The sequence below is a fragment of the Ammodytes marinus genome (assembly GCF_949987685.1).
Source record: "Ammodytes marinus genome assembly, chromosome: 15".
NCBI classification, from domain to species: Eukaryota; Metazoa; Chordata; class Actinopteri; order Uranoscopiformes; family Ammodytidae; genus Ammodytes; species Ammodytes marinus.
In genome coordinates, this window is record NC_137219.1 from 8478720 (window position 1) to 8497659 (window position 18940).

Genomic DNA, 18940 nt, shown 5'->3' on the forward strand with positions numbered 1-18940 from the left:
TTCAATGGGGCTAAACTTGACCTGGGAACCTGTGTCAGTTACTTTATAATGCTGCAAAGAGAAAGTCTGTTGCTTAGTTTTCTGAGAAAAAAAGCTTTATATTTGTACGTTATACCATATCTCTAAATCTTTTCTTTCTTTTCTCTTTGTACTATTTCTATGTTAACTTAGGTCCCAGGTGGCTCTCCTCATTTGAGTGTTTCTCTTCATACATTTGTCTTTTCTTCGTGTTGTGTTGAGTAAGGGAGCCTGATATACAAGAATTGTATTGCCAATGAATGACTGATCCCGCAATTGTTGTGAAAGTGACAAATATAGTATTTTGAATCTTATAATCAAGCCCTAGGTATGTACATAGTGGGAGAGGAAGCTGCTGCACCTCATCACCAGTTTTCCTGGGGGAGACCCTCAAGCACAATCAAACTTGAGCCAAAAAAACTGACCGGTGACCAGCGTTATTCTAGCCTAGCAACACACGCCCACAGCAGTTGGCAAAAAGACTCAAATCAGCGGGCGGGTTTAAATAAGCCATCATCAAGTTCCCGCCAGGAGTGTACGTGTGTGTCTGTAAATCATTTCACCCCTGGCTGTATTGCAACAAACCCATTAATACAAATACAGACAGGTTGTTTTAAGTGTGAGTTCGGAAATTTGCTCATACATATTTCCTCTTATATGTCCCCAAAAGCAGAGAGGGGGAAAGAGAGAGACACAGACCATCTGCTACTAGAAGGCCAATGACCTGAAGTACCACTGACGGAATTAGTCGAGTTTGCCCGCCCGCAGCATCACTGTTGCCACGTCTCCCCACTCCCAGAGTTTTGACTCTTGGAGCCCTGCCTCTGATTTATATCAGCTGGCTTCCTTGTCTCCATGGAGATTAATGGGTCTGCTCTGACAGGTGCAGAAAGCCCCTGTATTAGTCTGTCAGCAACAGAATCGACAATAAACACATGCACACATACACACACACAGATGAGGATGCTGCTGCTGCACCGGAGGCCAGCGTCATCCCAGAGGGCTTAGCGAAGCTTCCCATCAAAGCCGCGGCGGTGCCAAGGGAAACACAGACACAAATCTCCAAGGTTGAGTGTGTAGGTAGTCGTGTGTGTGTGTGTGTGTGTGTGTGTGAGACAGTGTGACAGTGTGTGTGTGTGTGTGTGTGTGTGTGTGTGTGTGTGTGTGTGTGTGTGTGTGTGTGTGTGTGTGTGTGTGTGTGTGTGTGTGAGAGTGCAAGGGCATTTTCTCACTTGTGTGTCAGGGGGCTTGCCTTGTTTATTGCTTGATTGGCAGTTTAATGTGCGACTGAGTCAGGAGGCGGGGTGGCGCTGAGGAATATTAGCATAATTCCCAGAGTGCCAGAGTCAGTATTGGGTGTCAGAGAGCTATTCCGAAGCTCAGCTGTGACCCACAGTAGCACTGGGTCAACTTACCCTCGGCCAACAAACAGACCCGTACACACACGGTTGGTCAAACACACATTCTCCAAATGGGATTCATGTGATTACACCTGTATAAATGACACGTGCATGAACACGTATGTAAATGCGCACACATACATGAACATTTGGACATGTAACAAAGCCTGGATACACACACAACACACAAACAAACAAGGAAAACATTACACACACACTAACACACACACACACACGCACACACACGCACGCACACGCACACACACGCACGCACACAGGTCCATTTACACTGTGGCGACAGTGAGTCTGTTAGCGGGATGCCATAGTACAGAGGGGTGGACATATTTAGGTCACCCTCACACCTAGGTCTGCCAGTGGTGGAGAGGGTTGGAGGGTAACGATACCGTTAACACTCGGTGTGCCAACAGATGCCCCCCACATCCTACCCCAACTCGCCCTGCAACCCCAAACCCCACCTCCCTTCCTGCTGTGCTCCAATCAGCACCTCTTATTGGGTTGCTCTGCCCTCCAACAACCGTTATCCAACAATCCCAAAATAACACAGCAGCCAATCACAGGGCAGAAAAGAAAAAGTGGTGGTCAATGTCGACCAACTCCTTAACTGCAGGTGAAAGAAGGACACCAAGAGGAAAAACAAAGATGGAGGAAAGAGATAAATAAGTACGGAGATAAAATGCAAAAAAAAAGGAAACAAATGGCAAGATATTGTAAGAAATGTGAAGGCAGAGGAGCAGGGTGCCATAAAAAGAGAGGGAAGAGGGATGGATAGGCGGGCAGAAGTAGGAGGAATTACACGGCGTAATGATGTGTTATGGGTGCTTGCTGTTTCTGACAGTGGCAGCTACCATGGTAACCTCATAAATAGGTGCCCTACATACTGTATCGGCAGGGCATAAGGTTACACAGCTCAGTAAATAAACACACACACACACAAACACATAACAGCGGGGGGCTGGTGAGGATAAAATGGGTTGATGGGATAGCTCAAATAATAAGCAAATTAGTGGAGGGAAAAAATAATCAGGGCATGGAGAGAGGAGGAACTGGCAGTACTGATTGGATTCTCGCTGTAGGTGTTAATGTGTGTTTATCTTTAATATATAATTACCTAAATCTACAATGTGCTGATGAACACATACATCAGGGGCAAGCTGAGGTGAAAATCTCCCCACCCCCCTTTGAAGTCTATTCACTGCAGGGTCAGTGAAACCAAGTCACACAAACAAAAACACACACACACATAGAAATACACGCTCCAATTGCCTTACCCTCCCTTTCTCCTCTGAAGCAAAACCCTTAATTACCTTTAAATATTCCTCAGGGTGGAAGGGAGAGCCAACACACACACACACACACACACACACACACACACACACACACACACACACACACACACACACACACACACACACACACACACACACACACACACACACACACACACACACACACACACACACACACACACACACACACACACACACACACACACACACACACACACACACACACACACACACACACACACAGATGCCTGCATACACACAAACAAACACACACCTACACACTAACATGTGCACGTCCACGGTTCAAAACACAAGTTGGAAACCAGGAAACGTAAACAAAGAGCCACTCCTTACACAACGAGCTGTTCCGTTCCATGATTCAGAGCACAAGCCTTTTTGTATTCAAGCCCAGATAGGGAAACTGTATCAGCGTGTTCATCGCAGTTAATGAATACTATTCATCACGGCCCATCAATTACGGTGGCATCAACCCCCTTGTGTCACAGCGATAAAGTTCCCGCCTGGGTGTTTTATATGACATGTATCGAAAGCAATAGAGGCCCTCTGTCTGTTGAGTCTATTCTCAGTCTAATGCTGGCAATACCTCCGTTGCTTGGTTGGTTCCTGTGTGTCTGACAATTAGTCAGTCACTCTCAGACTGTCTGTCTGTTTACTTCTTACACCATGGCAATAGTAACATCAACGTGCATATTTAGATGCTGCATTATGATTCTCACACTCTAAAATGATCAGTTTAATAAACTTCTGACATACATTTGTACTATGTTCAGCTACGGTGAACATGTATGCTATCAAAGCAGCACATCATGCAAATATTCTCCAAAATCACAAAATTAGGACTCCCATGAACAAAATTGATGATATCCATTCTAAATGAGACACTGATTTGCAATAGATTCCATACTCCTCTTACCAGCAGTGACACTGTACAAAAGTTACAATGCAGTGAGCTAGTATTTCAACCATAGAAATATTCCCGGAATTGTGACATATTTTCACCAAACTCAGAATAATATTTTAGGCTTGGGATATGCTGACAGGCCGTGATATAAATCCTTGAACTTTCTATTCCTGTATTTCCTAGATGACCTTAAAAGAATAAAGACTGTGTGTGGCTAATTAAATCTCCCAAGGTGTGTGGATACATGAGTAACCATGCAGCCGTCAGATTGTAATGTTCAGTAAAATGCCTGGTTGTCTATTAGCTTGTGCATTTGTCAGTTTATGTCATTTTAAGTTGCATCTTTTACTTACTCTGATGACCTCTGGAGTCTGCTGGATGAGGAGGGTTGAACCACTGTCCCTAACAGGAGCGGGATCACCAACTGCAACGGCAGCATCCCTTGAGGCGACTACAACTGGGACGGCAACAGGGGCTGGAGCTTCAGGTGCGGCCACAGGTGTAAGTTGAACTGAATGTGTGGAGGAATGCAACCTTGCAGGTGCTTTTGTTACCAGGGCGGGGATTAATTTTGGATCAGTTTCAGCTCTAGAGGCCTCTCTAACTTTATCTGTAGCCTCAGTTGTAGGCTCAGGTATGGGTGTAGGAAGAGGTTTGGGGGCAGTATCAGGTGCAGGTTCAGATGTAGTCTCGCACACAGCTTCAGGTAGTGCAGTTATAGGTGTCGGTGAAGGTGAAGGTAAAACTGCAGGTGTATTTGAAAGGGAGTGTTTTGGCGGTACAGCTGGGACTGGGACTGGGACTGGGACTGGGACTGGGACTGCATCTGCGTGCACTAAAGGAGCAGTGGGAGCAGCTGCTGGATATGCCCTCTCCAGGGGGGTGTCAGGCCGGCCCGTGTGAGACAGATTATCCTGCAGGAGCCTCATCACCTCCCGCTCCTTGCCACTTTTCCTCTCAGCACTCCCAGAGCTCCCCGCCCCAGAGTCCACCAGCTCCTGGGCAAAACTCTCGATGCTCTCCAAGATCCTCAGCAGCAGAGCCCCATCCTCCTCCTCTCCCTCCTTCTCTCCCTGGGAAGGAACAGGACTCTGGGGAGCCCTGGAGCTAGGGCCATTCATGGTTAAGTGTTTGTCTGGCTTCTGGACTTGGATCTGGGGCATTTTGGGGTGCGTGACGGCCTCAGAGGAAGTGATTCCCTGGCTTACTTCTCTCTTCCTGGTTTTGGCAGGAAGAGGAGGCTCGTTGTTCCTGGGATGGCTCATGCTCTGGGACAGATTCTCCAAGTCCATCAGCAGCTTGTCAATGTCGTCGTTCCTGTGCGACACAGCTTTGGGTGCCGAGACTGTTAACGAGGCGGAGGAAAGCCAAGTGGGGCTGTAGCCAGTGCTGGTTGGCAAAGTGTTTGATGAGTTATAGGGTGTGTGTGGAAGGGACAGGTGCTTCTGTTGACCCGATGTTGTCCCGTTTTTGTTCTGAGTGCTGTTCACCCCTCTGGTTGGAGTGTGCGTTTGTTCTGGTGTCTTGCCCACATCGGCTTCCTCCTCCTCAATATAAAGAGTCTCCATGGGGGACGCCGGAGGAGTGTGTGTGTACGGTGGGGTTGGGGAGGAAGAGTGTGTTGGAGAAGATCTGGCTGGAGAGCATGTGACCGACGGAGGAGAGAGTGTGTGTTGTTTGACAGAAGAAGGATGCGGAGGATGCTGTAGTCCATTGGTAAGTGGAGTGGCCCTCGATGGGGAGCTCTGGACTGATTTTGTATGGAAGGAGTCTGATTTCAAAGACGACGAGAAGGAAGACGAAACAGAGGAGGGAGTGAAAGATGCAGAATGGGGAACAGTCTTTGCGATGGGAGGTGACAGCACCACATCCTCGTAGCGCGGAGGTTGCTCATTGCCAAATATCGGTGAGTACGGCCCCTGCTGGATGGAGTGTAGAGTGTTGACCAGCTCAGCCAGATCGCTGTGCCCACTTGCAGGCAAACCCTGACCCCCCTGACCACTGCCTCCCAAACTTCCAAGACCCTCCAAGTCCAGAGGTAGTCTCTTCAAATAGGAGCTGAGTCGGGTCATCACGGCCCGATACACGCTGTCAGGACTGTCCGCTCCATCCTCTGGCCCGCCCCCAGATTTGCGTCTGATGCACTGTTTGATGATGTCGGTGCATTTCTTTAGGTCTTCAGAACATTTAAGCAGGATGTCAAGGCATGCACGAATGTCCTCCCCGCCGGCGCCCGCCTCCGCTCGTGTCTTCTCCAACAGACGGGCGATCAGGTTTTCCTCTCCCAGCGCATTGCGGTACAGGGCGGCCACTGCGTTTAGACTTTGGTCCAGCGACCCAACACTTGATAGGCTGCTTGTTGACCCACCCCCGAACTTGGTGATGGCTGAAAAGGCGCCTGTGCTGCTCTTTAGCTTTGTCTCCTCCATGATTGCTCCTTTCCCTGGCACAAACGGTGGCAAGTTCTCATCGTTGGAAGAAGCCGTGCCATTTGTCATGCCATTAGTCAATCCGTTGGTGGTGAGGTTAGAGGTGAAGTGGCCGTAGATGATCTCCAGGTCGGTGGAGCGGCGGCTGAAAGAGTCAGGGCGGACCTTGCGACCTTTCCGGAAGGTGACGTGGCTGGAGGAGGAGAGGCGGAGCTTGTCAAAGGAAAACTCTTTGAGCTTACCGCTGGCCAAGTTGATAGCCTCTTCAGTAATGTCCTTTAGACTGCTAGAGGAGATCAGGTTCCCTGCCAATACTCCGACACTGGGGGTCTTTTTACCACGCCACCCAGGGTTATCCTCCCCTAGAGACAGATTGCCAGTGCTGCCTGCTCTCTCTAGACCACCATTATAACTAGTGTCCATGGTGGCACTCATTTTACCATGGTTAGGAAGTAGCTGAGTGATCATGTTATGAGAGTGTATGGGTAAGTTGTTTGAGTCAATGTATGCAGGGTCAGGTTCAAGCAGCTCTGAGCATGTGCCACGGTGTGCAACAGTACAGTCCAGTCCCTGGGACAGCGCCCCACAAGGTCCAGAGCAGTAATGTACAGCATGGGAGTGAGTGCGTCGGTCCACCACCACACTGTTGTAGCAGCTCACACTGCTCACCACTACACGATAGGCTGCTGCCATTATGACCAATGTCCTTCAGGGCATAGGAAGGTCAAAATAATATTCAAATGTTGATTTTAAAAACTATATAGCTTAAACCAAAAAAAAATCAAAATGGATTGCAGTGTTTTGTTGAATCTCTTTCAGTCAACAGAAAAGAATAGTTTTCGTCCAAAAACTGTGTCATCCTGCTGAAAAACGATGCTGAAGGAAAAAAAGGCAATCAGCACCTGAAAACAAATGTCAAAAGCAACGACTTCCAAAGTTTAAATCCTTTTATGCTTGCACCTGGAAAGAGCTTTAAAATGTTCCACTCTCTCGCAGAGGCAAATAATTCCTTGTCTGGGGTCTCTGGGCCTCTTAATAACAGCTGTACGGTTCCTCCCCGCTCCACAGGCTTCTTGCCCGTTTCCTCTCTAGCAGCAGCTCATTAGCCGCTAATGATAGCCGAGAGGGATGGCGACAGCAGAAGATCCAGCTGGAGTATCAGCCATCCCTCCAAAGAAACAGCCCCAGGGGCCTAATCCAAGACCAGCGAGGCCTTAACATTGCCCCAGCAAAGGCTCATCCCCTTTGGAAAAATGGGATGTAGTGACGAAACCTCCTTGTTCTTTCTGTGTGGCTTCTGAAGTCCTGATGCAGCGGCGAACTATTCCCTGACTCCAACACAGCTGCAGAATAGCAGGGGACCCGTCCACAGATGGCCCAGATCCTCTTTCTTTCTGTGCGTGTCTGTCAATCCCGTACTCTTTCTCGCCCCTTCCGTCTCCCGCTGTCTGCCATGTGTCTGAGGAAGAGTGTGCTTGTGACAGGAGGACACCACCTGCGAGTCAGCACAGAGGGGAAGGGGGGAGAGAGGGAGAAAGAGGGAAAGGGAAAAGAGAGAAAGAGAAAGTAAATCATTAAGAAAGTCCATTGTTGTGATGGTGGGTTCACAAGAGCGCATGTGTGTGTGTGTGTGTGTGTGTGTGTGTGTGTGTGTGTGTGTGTGTGTGTGTGTGTACACATGGAGTTGTGAATGAGCGAGACACTTTCCCTCCAGCTATAATCCAGATGACAGCTGATATGAGTGCTCAGCCTCTTTATCATCAAAACCGCACTTAACTTCCTGCCACATCAACCTCCAACACAGAAATACATAAAAAAGATCAAAAAGGAGGGAAGTTAATGAGACATTCAGGAGAAGCGTGGAAGGTAAAACAGGCAAAGAAGAAGAAAGAAGAGCTCTGTGTCGGAAGAAAAAAACACCTGTTGCTTTCATGTTTCCATTACGTTTCTCTTTTTTTTTTGGTTTAGTTTTTTTTGCCTTTGCCCCAGAACAAATCCTGTATTACATATTTAAAGACAATATATTTTGCCAATTTTATTTGCATTATTCTATTCTGTTTTTTTATATATTCGATTCCGAGTGGTACAAAGGGATTGAAGCAGAGACAAGAAGTAGAGACAGAGAGCCATGCTGCCAAACACAACAGAAGTAGAACAATGCTGCCAACTAGGACAACCATTCCAAACTCTGTGCAGTGGGCAACAAAGAGCTCCAACTCTTCCCCCTTAATTAAAAGCCTAAGTAAAACAAATACCCTGCACAAGGCTGTAAAATCGTTTCAGAATTTAGGCACGTATTGATTTAAATGATGAGAATTTTAAGCCATGGATTTCAAACTTGGAGACAAACCTCTTCTGAGGGTTTCATATTAAGGAGGCAGCTATGTTTACCAAATAGTAAGTCAAGCATTTTGTAAACACCAGTGACATGCCACATACCAGGAACTAACTGAGCCTGACATTGCACGGTAAACCTGCAAGCAAATGAGATTTTGCAAAGTGAATTAAAGCTTGTGTAAAAAAAAAATTATTCAAATGCAAGGACCAAGTTGCTCTCCTCTTCTCTTTTGTTCCTCTTTCTACACAGCTTTCTCCCCTTCTATAAATAACATCAAGATCCCTTAGTGTCTCAGTGCTGTGTATATACCTACAAATACGTTCACTTAAATACAGATATAGGCACAAATAAAATGTCATTAACTTTACAAAAGATTTAACCAAGAAAACAGAAAAGTGTAAATCTTGAGAAACCAGAGGTTTGGTACTTAGTTGATTTTTAAGACTTGTTCTGCTTTTTTTAAGCATTCAGGAACACCCTGCCAGCACAGACAGTTGACAGTTTAGATAAGTCCAGAACTGCCTAGTGCAGGGTTTCAGAATAACCACAGGAAGAAAGAACAACATTGAAGGGTTATTACAACTTAGTCTGGAAAACCACGGACACATGATCCGTAGAGGGCTCTCAGGGGAATTATGGAGCCCATGTTTCCTACTTAAAAGTGTGAAAAAGAGCAACTGGGGAGAGGGGAGAGTGGGAGGAACGGTTGGGGTGGGCTTGTGTGTGGGGGAGTGTGGCTGGCAAGGTGGGGATGGGGGTTTTTGTGGCACCTGGAAAAACAACTATTAAGGAGTTGTATGGAAAAAACAGGCGGTCACCTCATCTCTCTGTCTCCCTTTCTCTCCACACACAAACACAACAGCTGGATGCTGCTGAATCAAGTCTCCTGGGCAGGAAATTACACTTCCTGGAAGACCGGACTTGAAATCCTTACAGACAGCTACAAATGGACTATTATAGGATAGCGCCATTGCACACACACATACATTTCCTCCTCCTTACTGTACACACACTTACGATCTATCTGTGTGTATATCTTGGTAGAAGACAGCTTCCCAAAGTGATACCCGGCATGTAAACAAACTCCACTGGTGTTTATAACACTGAAAAAAAAACTCCACACACATTCGCCTACTACATGCCACACTGACACACATTACAGAAAAAGATGATTCACTATTCTGTGCTGTCTTTTAAAGCCTTGTTGTGATTTACTGGCAGCTAAGAGATGTTAAGAGATTTTCTTGACATATTTTATGGGCGAGTTAGCAGAGAATGCGTGGAGGTATCATCTTTCAGTTTAAGGACAACAAGCCAAATCTTAAAGCTGAAATCAGGAATGTCTTTGCACATGAAAAAATCAGGTGCATTCTTTAAGAAATCTTGCCAGAAATTATGAGGGAAAGCAATGATAAAAATGTACGTTTGTCAACTCTTCTAACCTATTAACTCCAAATACAGGTAGCACAATGTTTTATTCAATAACTAACAATACATTGAGACAAATTTTCATCAGATGGAAACTTACTGTAGACCAAGTGCATAGTGAGTGGTGCCTCTAGGCTTTATATGAGGGTTTTAACAAAGGGAACCATAATGCAATTTGCAGTGCAACCTGACCCCGCACCCTTTATCCTTTGCTTCCTCCACTTCCCAGTTCTTTTCAGTGCTTTTATTGCCCTCTCTTTCCTTGTGAATGGACTCTAAAGCAGAGCAAGAAGAGAGTAGAGGAGGTAGATTGGTTGATTGTGTTCCACCACTTTCCCTGAGGTTCTTCTCCCCTCTGTCCCTCCCTCGCTTCTTTCTCCTCCATCTAAAAAAAACTCTTTCCTTCCCTATAAACTTCACCAGGAAGCATTAAATCACCGGAGGCCACTTCTGTCACATGCAGCCTTCAATCCAAGCCACCAAAAGTATGTTTGAGCATGCATGCGTGCACATGTTCACTCATCAGCAATTGTGCACTGAAAGAGGTTGTGTACTTTGTGCAACTTTTGCGCCGCGGTCATACATGCTTGTTGTTTTGCTGCGAGTCTGTGTGTGTCAATGGGTACACAGCAAGAGGCCACGGGGGCCTCCCAGGAGGAAGTGGGTCTTTGTCAAGTAAAAGGGCCAAATAGGAACCCCAAACATAGCCCAAGGGAGAAGGGACAGGTCTGCACTAGCCCTCTTAACTGCATAAACACACACACACACACACACACACACACACACACACACACACACACACACACACACACACACACACACACACACACACACACACACACACACACACACACACACACACACACACACACACACACACACACACACACACACACACACACACACACACACACACACACACACACACACACACACACACACACACAGATTGATGCACAACTCTAGTGTCGCTACTGAGATCACACAGAGAGAGCAGAAAGCTCTGCTATGCCATGCACATACTAAACAGAACCAAGACAGAGACTGGTGGCTCTGCTCGTATGGACTTTTGCCTTACAATGGTAGACAATTGTAGTTACAAAAAAAGGTATTACTGTCGCCTGCTATCCACTTAGGAACGCAAAAACACATACTCAAAAGAAACGGCATACAAAGACAAAAAAATGCTACAAGGTACATTTTATATTCAACTACTATAAAAGTATTTCTTCCTCACTTCCCCCTTCTTCTATCCATCTACCTCTGATCTGTTGCAAGTGCCCAACAACTTACCTCAGTTCTGACCCACTTCTGTGCTTCTTTCTGTATTCCCCATATCAATTATTTACTCCGATGTCCAAGATTCTGTTTGCCTCCCTTTATATACTATCTATGCTCCCCACACACAAACACATACACACATTACACAGTCATATTCTCTAGAAAACAGAGTCAAATTAATTCTGATGGACACTTTTTTCCCTCGGCTGTGCTCATCCATCTACAGTCAGTCATTTCCTGGCAAAGAAAGAGAGAGAGAGAGAGACAGAGACAGAGAGACAGAGACAGAGAGAGAGAGAGACAGAGAGAGAGAGAGAGCTGCAGACAGAGAGGAGAATTCTCTGGCAGACAGCCCTGTCCTCGTCAGGCCGGGTTCACACTTACACACTTATCATCATTTTCCATGTCAGTTCAGACAGCAGAGAAAAGACACAGTGAGAACATAAGGGAGAAAGATGGCCCCGCTGGCAATCAAAACGTCCAACACGGAAAGACGAAAAATAATTGTCTTGCCTGTGTAGAGGGGAAAAAAATGAAACGACTGCATGAGAATCTTAATAAAGTTTTTTCCATTTAAATTTAAGATCAATAGAATTCTGAAGGCCCAAACAACTCTATGTATGAATCCTAAAATCCCCCATCATCCCCTTTTCCCTGTGTATTGTCTAATGAAGCAAAACAATACCTTTAAAGACAACAAGGTCAATATGTGACCTTAAAAAGAAGCAGGAGCTTTCGGTTGACCTTTCCATATGCACAAGGCTATCAGTCATTTACTGAAAAGGAGAGCTGGAGTTTGGGGGATTCCCTGGATTAAAACCAAAGCCCTTTCCGAGTCCCACACAGAGACAAGCAGGGAGGCTCTATGCAAACCAGATGTGTGCGCACGAGCCAAAGCACAGGCAGCGGAAGAATCAGAAAGGGATATCTGACACAATTAAGGAGCTGGGACAGTTAAGGTTAGTTTTTACAAAGAGGTGTAAGCATAAAATAACTATGTTCTGTCTATGGATGAGGAATTCCTCTTAAAACATGGAAGATAACAACTCAGGTGTGCTCATACAGGGTGGGCATGAACAAACACACACTACACACACACAACACATGAAGGCTGTTTTTTTGGCATTTACATACAGTATATTACTATATTTAGCCATGTCTTTTTGACAGGATTGCTGTGTAGAAATCCTTCATAAGTACATTACAGTTACCTTCAGTTTACAATAAATCTTATTTCACAGTCCACAAAGTTACATTGTGTAAGCCCGAAAGTAAGACCCGATAAAAGAAGAGAGGCAAACAGAGACAAAACCAAAGAGACAGAGGATTAGGATAAGTTAGGTTGCGACTGGTCTCAGGCAAATAGTTATTTTGCCTCACACCAACACAAACATTTGCCAAAAGATTTTTAAGGCTCTTGAATGAGAATATGAATGAAAGAGACAAACATGTTAGGAGTATACATTCGTTATCAGTGTGTGTGTGTGTGTGTGTGTGTGTGTCTTGGGTGGGGGCTCTACAGTTACGCCTGCCAAACATAATTGTCTGGATGAAACCCAGACTGCACTGCACTCCCGAGAAACACACACACACACACACACACACACACACACACACACACACACACACACACACACACACACACACACACACACACAGCTGGTCATGACGAAACCACGTCTGCAGGCGCGATAGAGCACACAACGATCTTTAGAGCTCAGAACAGGGCTAAGCTTCATGCAGGTAGATACAGGCCATTAGGGACAGCTTTATAGCATTGTAAAGGCATTTTTAATGTCAACAGAGAGTGGAAACAGGGGACAAAGAGAGAGAGAGCTGATTTATATTTGTTCTGTTGGTATTCCATCTTAATGTTATGACAGAAGGTGATTAATCTGTTTACTATTACGTTTCCCCTACCAGGCAATTAGGTCATATGCTCTTTGTTAAGTCAATGCAGCAGGCAGGCAGGAGTCGGCTTTAAAAGGCAGCGAAATAAATACCAGGGAATTGCAAATGTTTCAGTGCACAGATCAAACTAAAAAAAGGATGAGTTCATTTATTGACCCATTCAAGCTCCAATGCTTTCCAGATTCTTAGTGCTAACTATTGTTGACCATAACTTTAACACATGGGGAAAAGCAAAAGTACACAGACAACTGTACAATTTAGAGAAAGTCCTACAGTATATACTATTAAAAATAAACTCAATCTTCTTCCTTATGCACAGAATATTTGCTATTATTGTTGAGTTGACTTAACAAAATCATGACTGTTTGCAGTCCTGGAACAAACTCATCCCTACTGACATCAGAGCAGCTGAAACTGAGCACAAATCACAACTTCCTTTGCAGCATGAAAACTAATCTGTTCAGAACCACACCTAGGCCCATACAAATTTTAAAAACAAACATTTTCTCCATATCCTTATTGTTCCCAAATGTAGAACTTAGAGCAGGTCATGATGACGCTATTAGCATTGTTCTTGGAATTGTTGCAACCATTTGCGGAGATACAGTTGATCTGGTAAGCAGAAACTGAACTATGCTAGGCTAACCCAGCATTTCAATATACATTTTTTTTTAGTTTGTCTGATTGTGATTATGTCTGTAGTTAAGCAAATAACTGCAAAATGTAACTTTTCTAGTCTACATTGAACACGGTAAAGATCTTGCAAGTGAGTGGAGTCAGCAATTCTAGAGAATGGTTGTTGTCAAAATAAGTGAATGTCTCCTCATGATCCTCTACATGTGTGCTGAAAAAAATATGTAGTTAATACACAGCCTAGGCTCTGTAAACTGGTATATAAGCAAAGGGTATGTAAACAAAGGGGGCCCACTGTAGCTAGCAACATGCCTGTTTACAGAGCCTAGGCTGTGTTAACACTCAACATCGGATGTTTTCAGCGCATACACAGGTGAGTACGGAGATATTCACTGATTTTGACAAATTTATTCGGACAACAACCATTCTCCAGAATCATCAGACCCCACCTTTAATCTTCCCTCTTCTTCTCTTATTGTCTACACGTTCCTACTTTGCAGTCTTAGATGGCACAAGTAGCGTCCTCCACGGCTCTAACACTCCAGGGCTACACACCAGCTGTTCCCCCAGTGCTCGTCATATCTCTCGGGAAAGTGCACCGTGTGAATAGCTCAGCACCTCATTAAGAGCAAGACAGTAACCACCAGGTCTACAGGACACATGGACAAATGGACACACACACACACACACACACACACACTGAGAAGAATATGTATCCCCTTAGGGAAGGCATTGAAGGCAAAGGAGAGGATGTTATTGTGCTTCTGAGCAGACGACGGAAAACAGTGACTCACATCTTTTCTTATCCTTAAATATTTCCTGCTTAAAACAGCTTGGCCTTATAAGGCTAACTCAGTCTTTAGCACACACACGAACACGAACACAATGACACACACATATGCACACACACACACAGATCCTGCTGTTCCACTGCAGAGGGCAAAAAATTAAAAATAAACATGATATAAATATGCTGACGGCCAAATGAGACGATGATGACGAAAGCCGGCATCAGCTTCAAAATATACAATCCTGCAGTACACACACACACACACACACACACACACACACACACACACACACACACACACACACACACACACACACACACACACACACACACACACACACACACACACACACACACACACACACACACACACACACACACACACACACACACACACACACACACACACACACACACACACACACACACACACACACACACACACACACAACACACACACACATCTGTTCATCCTGCTCTTGCCTGAAGCTCAATATGACCCGGTCTCTGAATTGCCGCCAACTTAAAAAAACAAAACACATTTTGGGTGATGTCATTTGGTTTGGCTGCGTTCTGCTAATGCACATGGAGACACACAAATCACACATCAGACACCCGCCAGCCCACGCTAAACGTGCACGCCTGGCACACAAGACAAAGGACACACACCGATAAATCTAAATGTGATGCGAGAGGACAGCTGACCTGGATTCAGCCAGTCAACAGTTTATTGCTGCTGCCACCTACAATACAGAGCCAGAGGCAAGCAGCTTACATCAACCGCATCCTCAATCACACACACACTAGCCCCAGGAGATAAAGTGCAGAGGAAAAGCTTTTGTGTTTTGGAGCATCAAGGCCAAAAATCTGAGTAATAAATCAGTGACGACCTAAGAACTGAATTGCTATTGAAATTCACAGATCAGTGAGTTAATCAATGTACACTTTAATACATCTGTGCTGTGTTATGTTGCGTAGTTTTGCCTCTGGTCCCCATTGCCATTTTAAAGAGTACAGAAAATCTTGCATTGCGCTCCTATAAATAACATTGTCAGACTCACACAATGGACAGTTTAAAGAATAAAATAAAAAGAGATGAAGATGGATGCAGCAGAACCAGAGGATGATATCATCTTTTTTTTTTATTCCACCCGTTTTTCTTCCTTGTCAAAAACCCTGGCAAAGAAAACATTTTAAATTACCCAAAACTGGACCGCTGACAGTTGAGTCAGCGATTCGAGTGTGTAGTAGTGGCTTATGTAGCTTTTTCAGTCTCAAGCAGAGATGAAGAGCATGGCTATACAGAGGTCTGGTATGCGCTGGGTTCTTTCTAACTCCACACTGTCGGATTTATTTCATTTCCAAACGTATAGACTTCAGCCAAAACCGACTCTGACTCAACTGCAAACATTTCCCCCCCGCAATTGGCCTTTTAGTGTAATCTAGTAAAGATTTATCACAGCTACACCAGTCCAAAAATAGCTAATATGACACATATAAAAAAGGGCTGAACATCATTTATTATGGAGGCTTTGAGTGTGTTCAGGCAAACTTATGGACCAAAAAAGGATAAGAAATGCAACCAAAAACTAGACAACCTGGAGCCAGAACCAAACCAGATCCCAGACCCACTGCTGGTATAAGAGCTCGCCGAATGACTTGTTCCAAAGAAGTTCAGACATTCCCCAGATACCAAGGTGCACTGCATTCACAATAACAGACATCATTCAAAAAGTGACACCCATTAAAAAAAAGCTCAAGTTAAGTACCCAGACCCACTCACACACCACTACTCTGTTAGAGATATTATACCTACTCAACATTAGCGAAACTAATCTGCAACAACTGTGGAAAATGGGCAGTAAACAATAAGAAGCGCTTCCCCCGCTGCCACCCGTTAAGTGTACATTTATGGTGATGGCTGTCTTAATAGGCAGGTGTGGTGTGATGGATGGCCATATGAAAGCATAATGTTTGAACACAAACATAAAAATACCCACCCACACAGACTGCCGAGGGTGAGATAAGACACAATGGAGGAGAAAGAGATGGAGAATTTGAAAAGGACCATGGACTATGATTTCAAATGAGCTTGTTTTTTTTTTTTCATTTGCATTTATTTCTATAGCATAGTTACATGAACATACAGTAATGTTATTATTAACATACTGACATATTGTTATCACCATATTATCATTATTATCACACGCAAATGTGATACAAGTGGTCGGCTTTCGTTTTTTTAAGAAAATTGATTTGATTGGTTTGCGAGATCTAGAAATTATTCAAATAAATCAATAAGAAGAATATTAAAATGTTTACTTCAATTCCGCCAAATCCAACAGAGCTTTGATTTTGTATTGAGGATGAACAGGTGGAAAATGTGAAAAAGAATAGAAAAAAAAGAGAAGAAAATGTTCTTGACAAGTCATACTGAAATCCAGAGTTAACATCTTTAACACTTCTGGCTTCCCCAATGTCCAAAAGTACACATCAGGCTGTGCAATATGTACATCATCATAGAAAGACATAGACCTATAAAAAGACATCTCCTCTATGTCCACAGCTACTGTCTTTAAGACGTGTTTGCTCACTGGGCAGTTACTTTACATGTAGACAGCAGGAGGATACGTGTTTATAATGAAAGAAAGAGTATCTCCAGATTTAACAGAAATCCATATAAGAGCATGTTTAGACTGGAGAGTTGAAAGCTAGACTAGCCTAGCAGAGGGCTGTGTGTGTGTGTGTGTGTGTGTGTGCGTGTGCGTGTGCGTGTGCGTGTGCGTGTGTGTGTGTGTGTGTGTGTGTGTGTGTGTGTGTGTGTGTGTGTTGACTGCTGTCCCTGTCCATCAGTGGGTCATATGAGGAGCAGATTAGGGTTTCTAACCGCAAACCCCTGTCGCCACGGCTCCCAACGTCACGGAGAAGGTGAGGAGAGTCATCGTGTTCCGAAAACCAACACTGACTCACTCATTCCCCCCTTCTTATCTCACTGCCATGCAACACACAAATATGCTGGATAATACACGTATACACACACACACACACACACGCACACACACACACACACACACACACACACACACACAACAAAACCACATCTAAATCAGGAAGTTTGGAGTGCAGCCTTTCTCGCACTTCGGTCATCACCATTTTTGACCATTTGTACCTTCTGTATTCTGTGCAGAAGTTGGTTGACGTGGTTGAGACTTGCATTTCTACTCGCTTCACGCTACTGATTTCTTGCTGACCACTGGGCCCTCTAACCAACCCTCTAATCAGGTTTTCCATGATGTAGGAGGTTGGTATGGAAAGTAGGGTAGAAATGGGCCTCCAACAGTTATCTAATTCATCCCTGGTATTAAGCGGATTCCATCCACTTCAAGCACCCGGACTGGGTTTCTGGCTCTAGTTTCAAGTCTTCACTGAACCATAGTTTTGAATCCCCACTTCTTTTATCATTTCTTTCATTTACCCAAAGTCCTCTGGTCTCTTTGAAAACACTGTATTTTACAGTAAAGTTTTTAGCAGTAGCCGCTATATATGAAAAATCTGTGGGAGCAGCTGTCACTTTAAGACTGTTAGCGGGGTATTTACAACCTGCCATGCAAACATGTCTATAAAACTGGACTCCCGTCACCTCTCCCTCAACCCTCCTCTCTTCCCCCCTTCTATTAAACTAGTTGTGGCACTACACAACCTCTACTGAAGTGTGAAAGTTGGTAGGGAGCAACATAAAAGATTGAATTGATAATAAACCCTTTTATGGGATTCATTACAGCTAGGGATGAAAGCACCTCTTTTTAAAAGTAACCGGATTGGCTCATTTGTGAGCGTAGTTAACCCTACATAAAAATATATGCTAGCACAAACACACACATAAATCCACCTCTCTCTTATTCTCTCTCTTTTTGCTCTGTCTGACATGCCACATCCTCTGTTACTGTGTTATTTTCTTCCCCAGTGTTTAGAGTCTATTCTTGGACTGTGTGTGTTTGTGACCCCGCGGTGTGCTGCTCACGGTCAAATGTCCGGCTGCCTTTTCTTCTCACATGCTGTGCACATGTCTGAGAGTCTCACTGTCTTTAAAGTGCGTCACATACACACACACACACACACACACACACACACACACACACACACACACACACACACACACACACACACACACACACACACACACACACACACACACACACACACACACACACACACACACACACACACACACACACACACACACACACACACACACACACACACACACACCTAATCCACAGAGACGGGGCCATGCTTGCACCTTCTTCTCCATCTCATGAGAACAGCCCAAAAATCTTCCCTTTAATTTTACCTTCTACTAGAAGGCTTCTAGTACCTGAAGGACATTACCAAACAAATTGTTCTCCTATTGTCATCCCCCTCCAGCATTCTCCCTCTCTTTCATCTTTCATTTCTTAATCAACACCTCAGACAAATACTGACA

At 44.6% G+C, this 18940-nt stretch overlaps 1 protein-coding gene across 1 annotated transcript in view; it reads right to left on the reverse strand.

Annotated features, from left to right (window-relative positions):
- Positions 1-18940, reverse strand: part of ppp2r3a (protein phosphatase 2, regulatory subunit B'', alpha) — a 59109-nt gene that overhangs the window by 20292 nt on the left and 19877 nt on the right. Inside the window, exon 2 of the mRNA XM_080042522.1 lies at positions 4001-7571. Within this exon, the coding sequence (XP_079898648.1) occupies positions 4001-6769 (2769 nt within the window). The 5' untranslated portion in view covers positions 6770-7571. The remainder of the gene's footprint in view (positions 1-4000; positions 7572-18940) is intronic.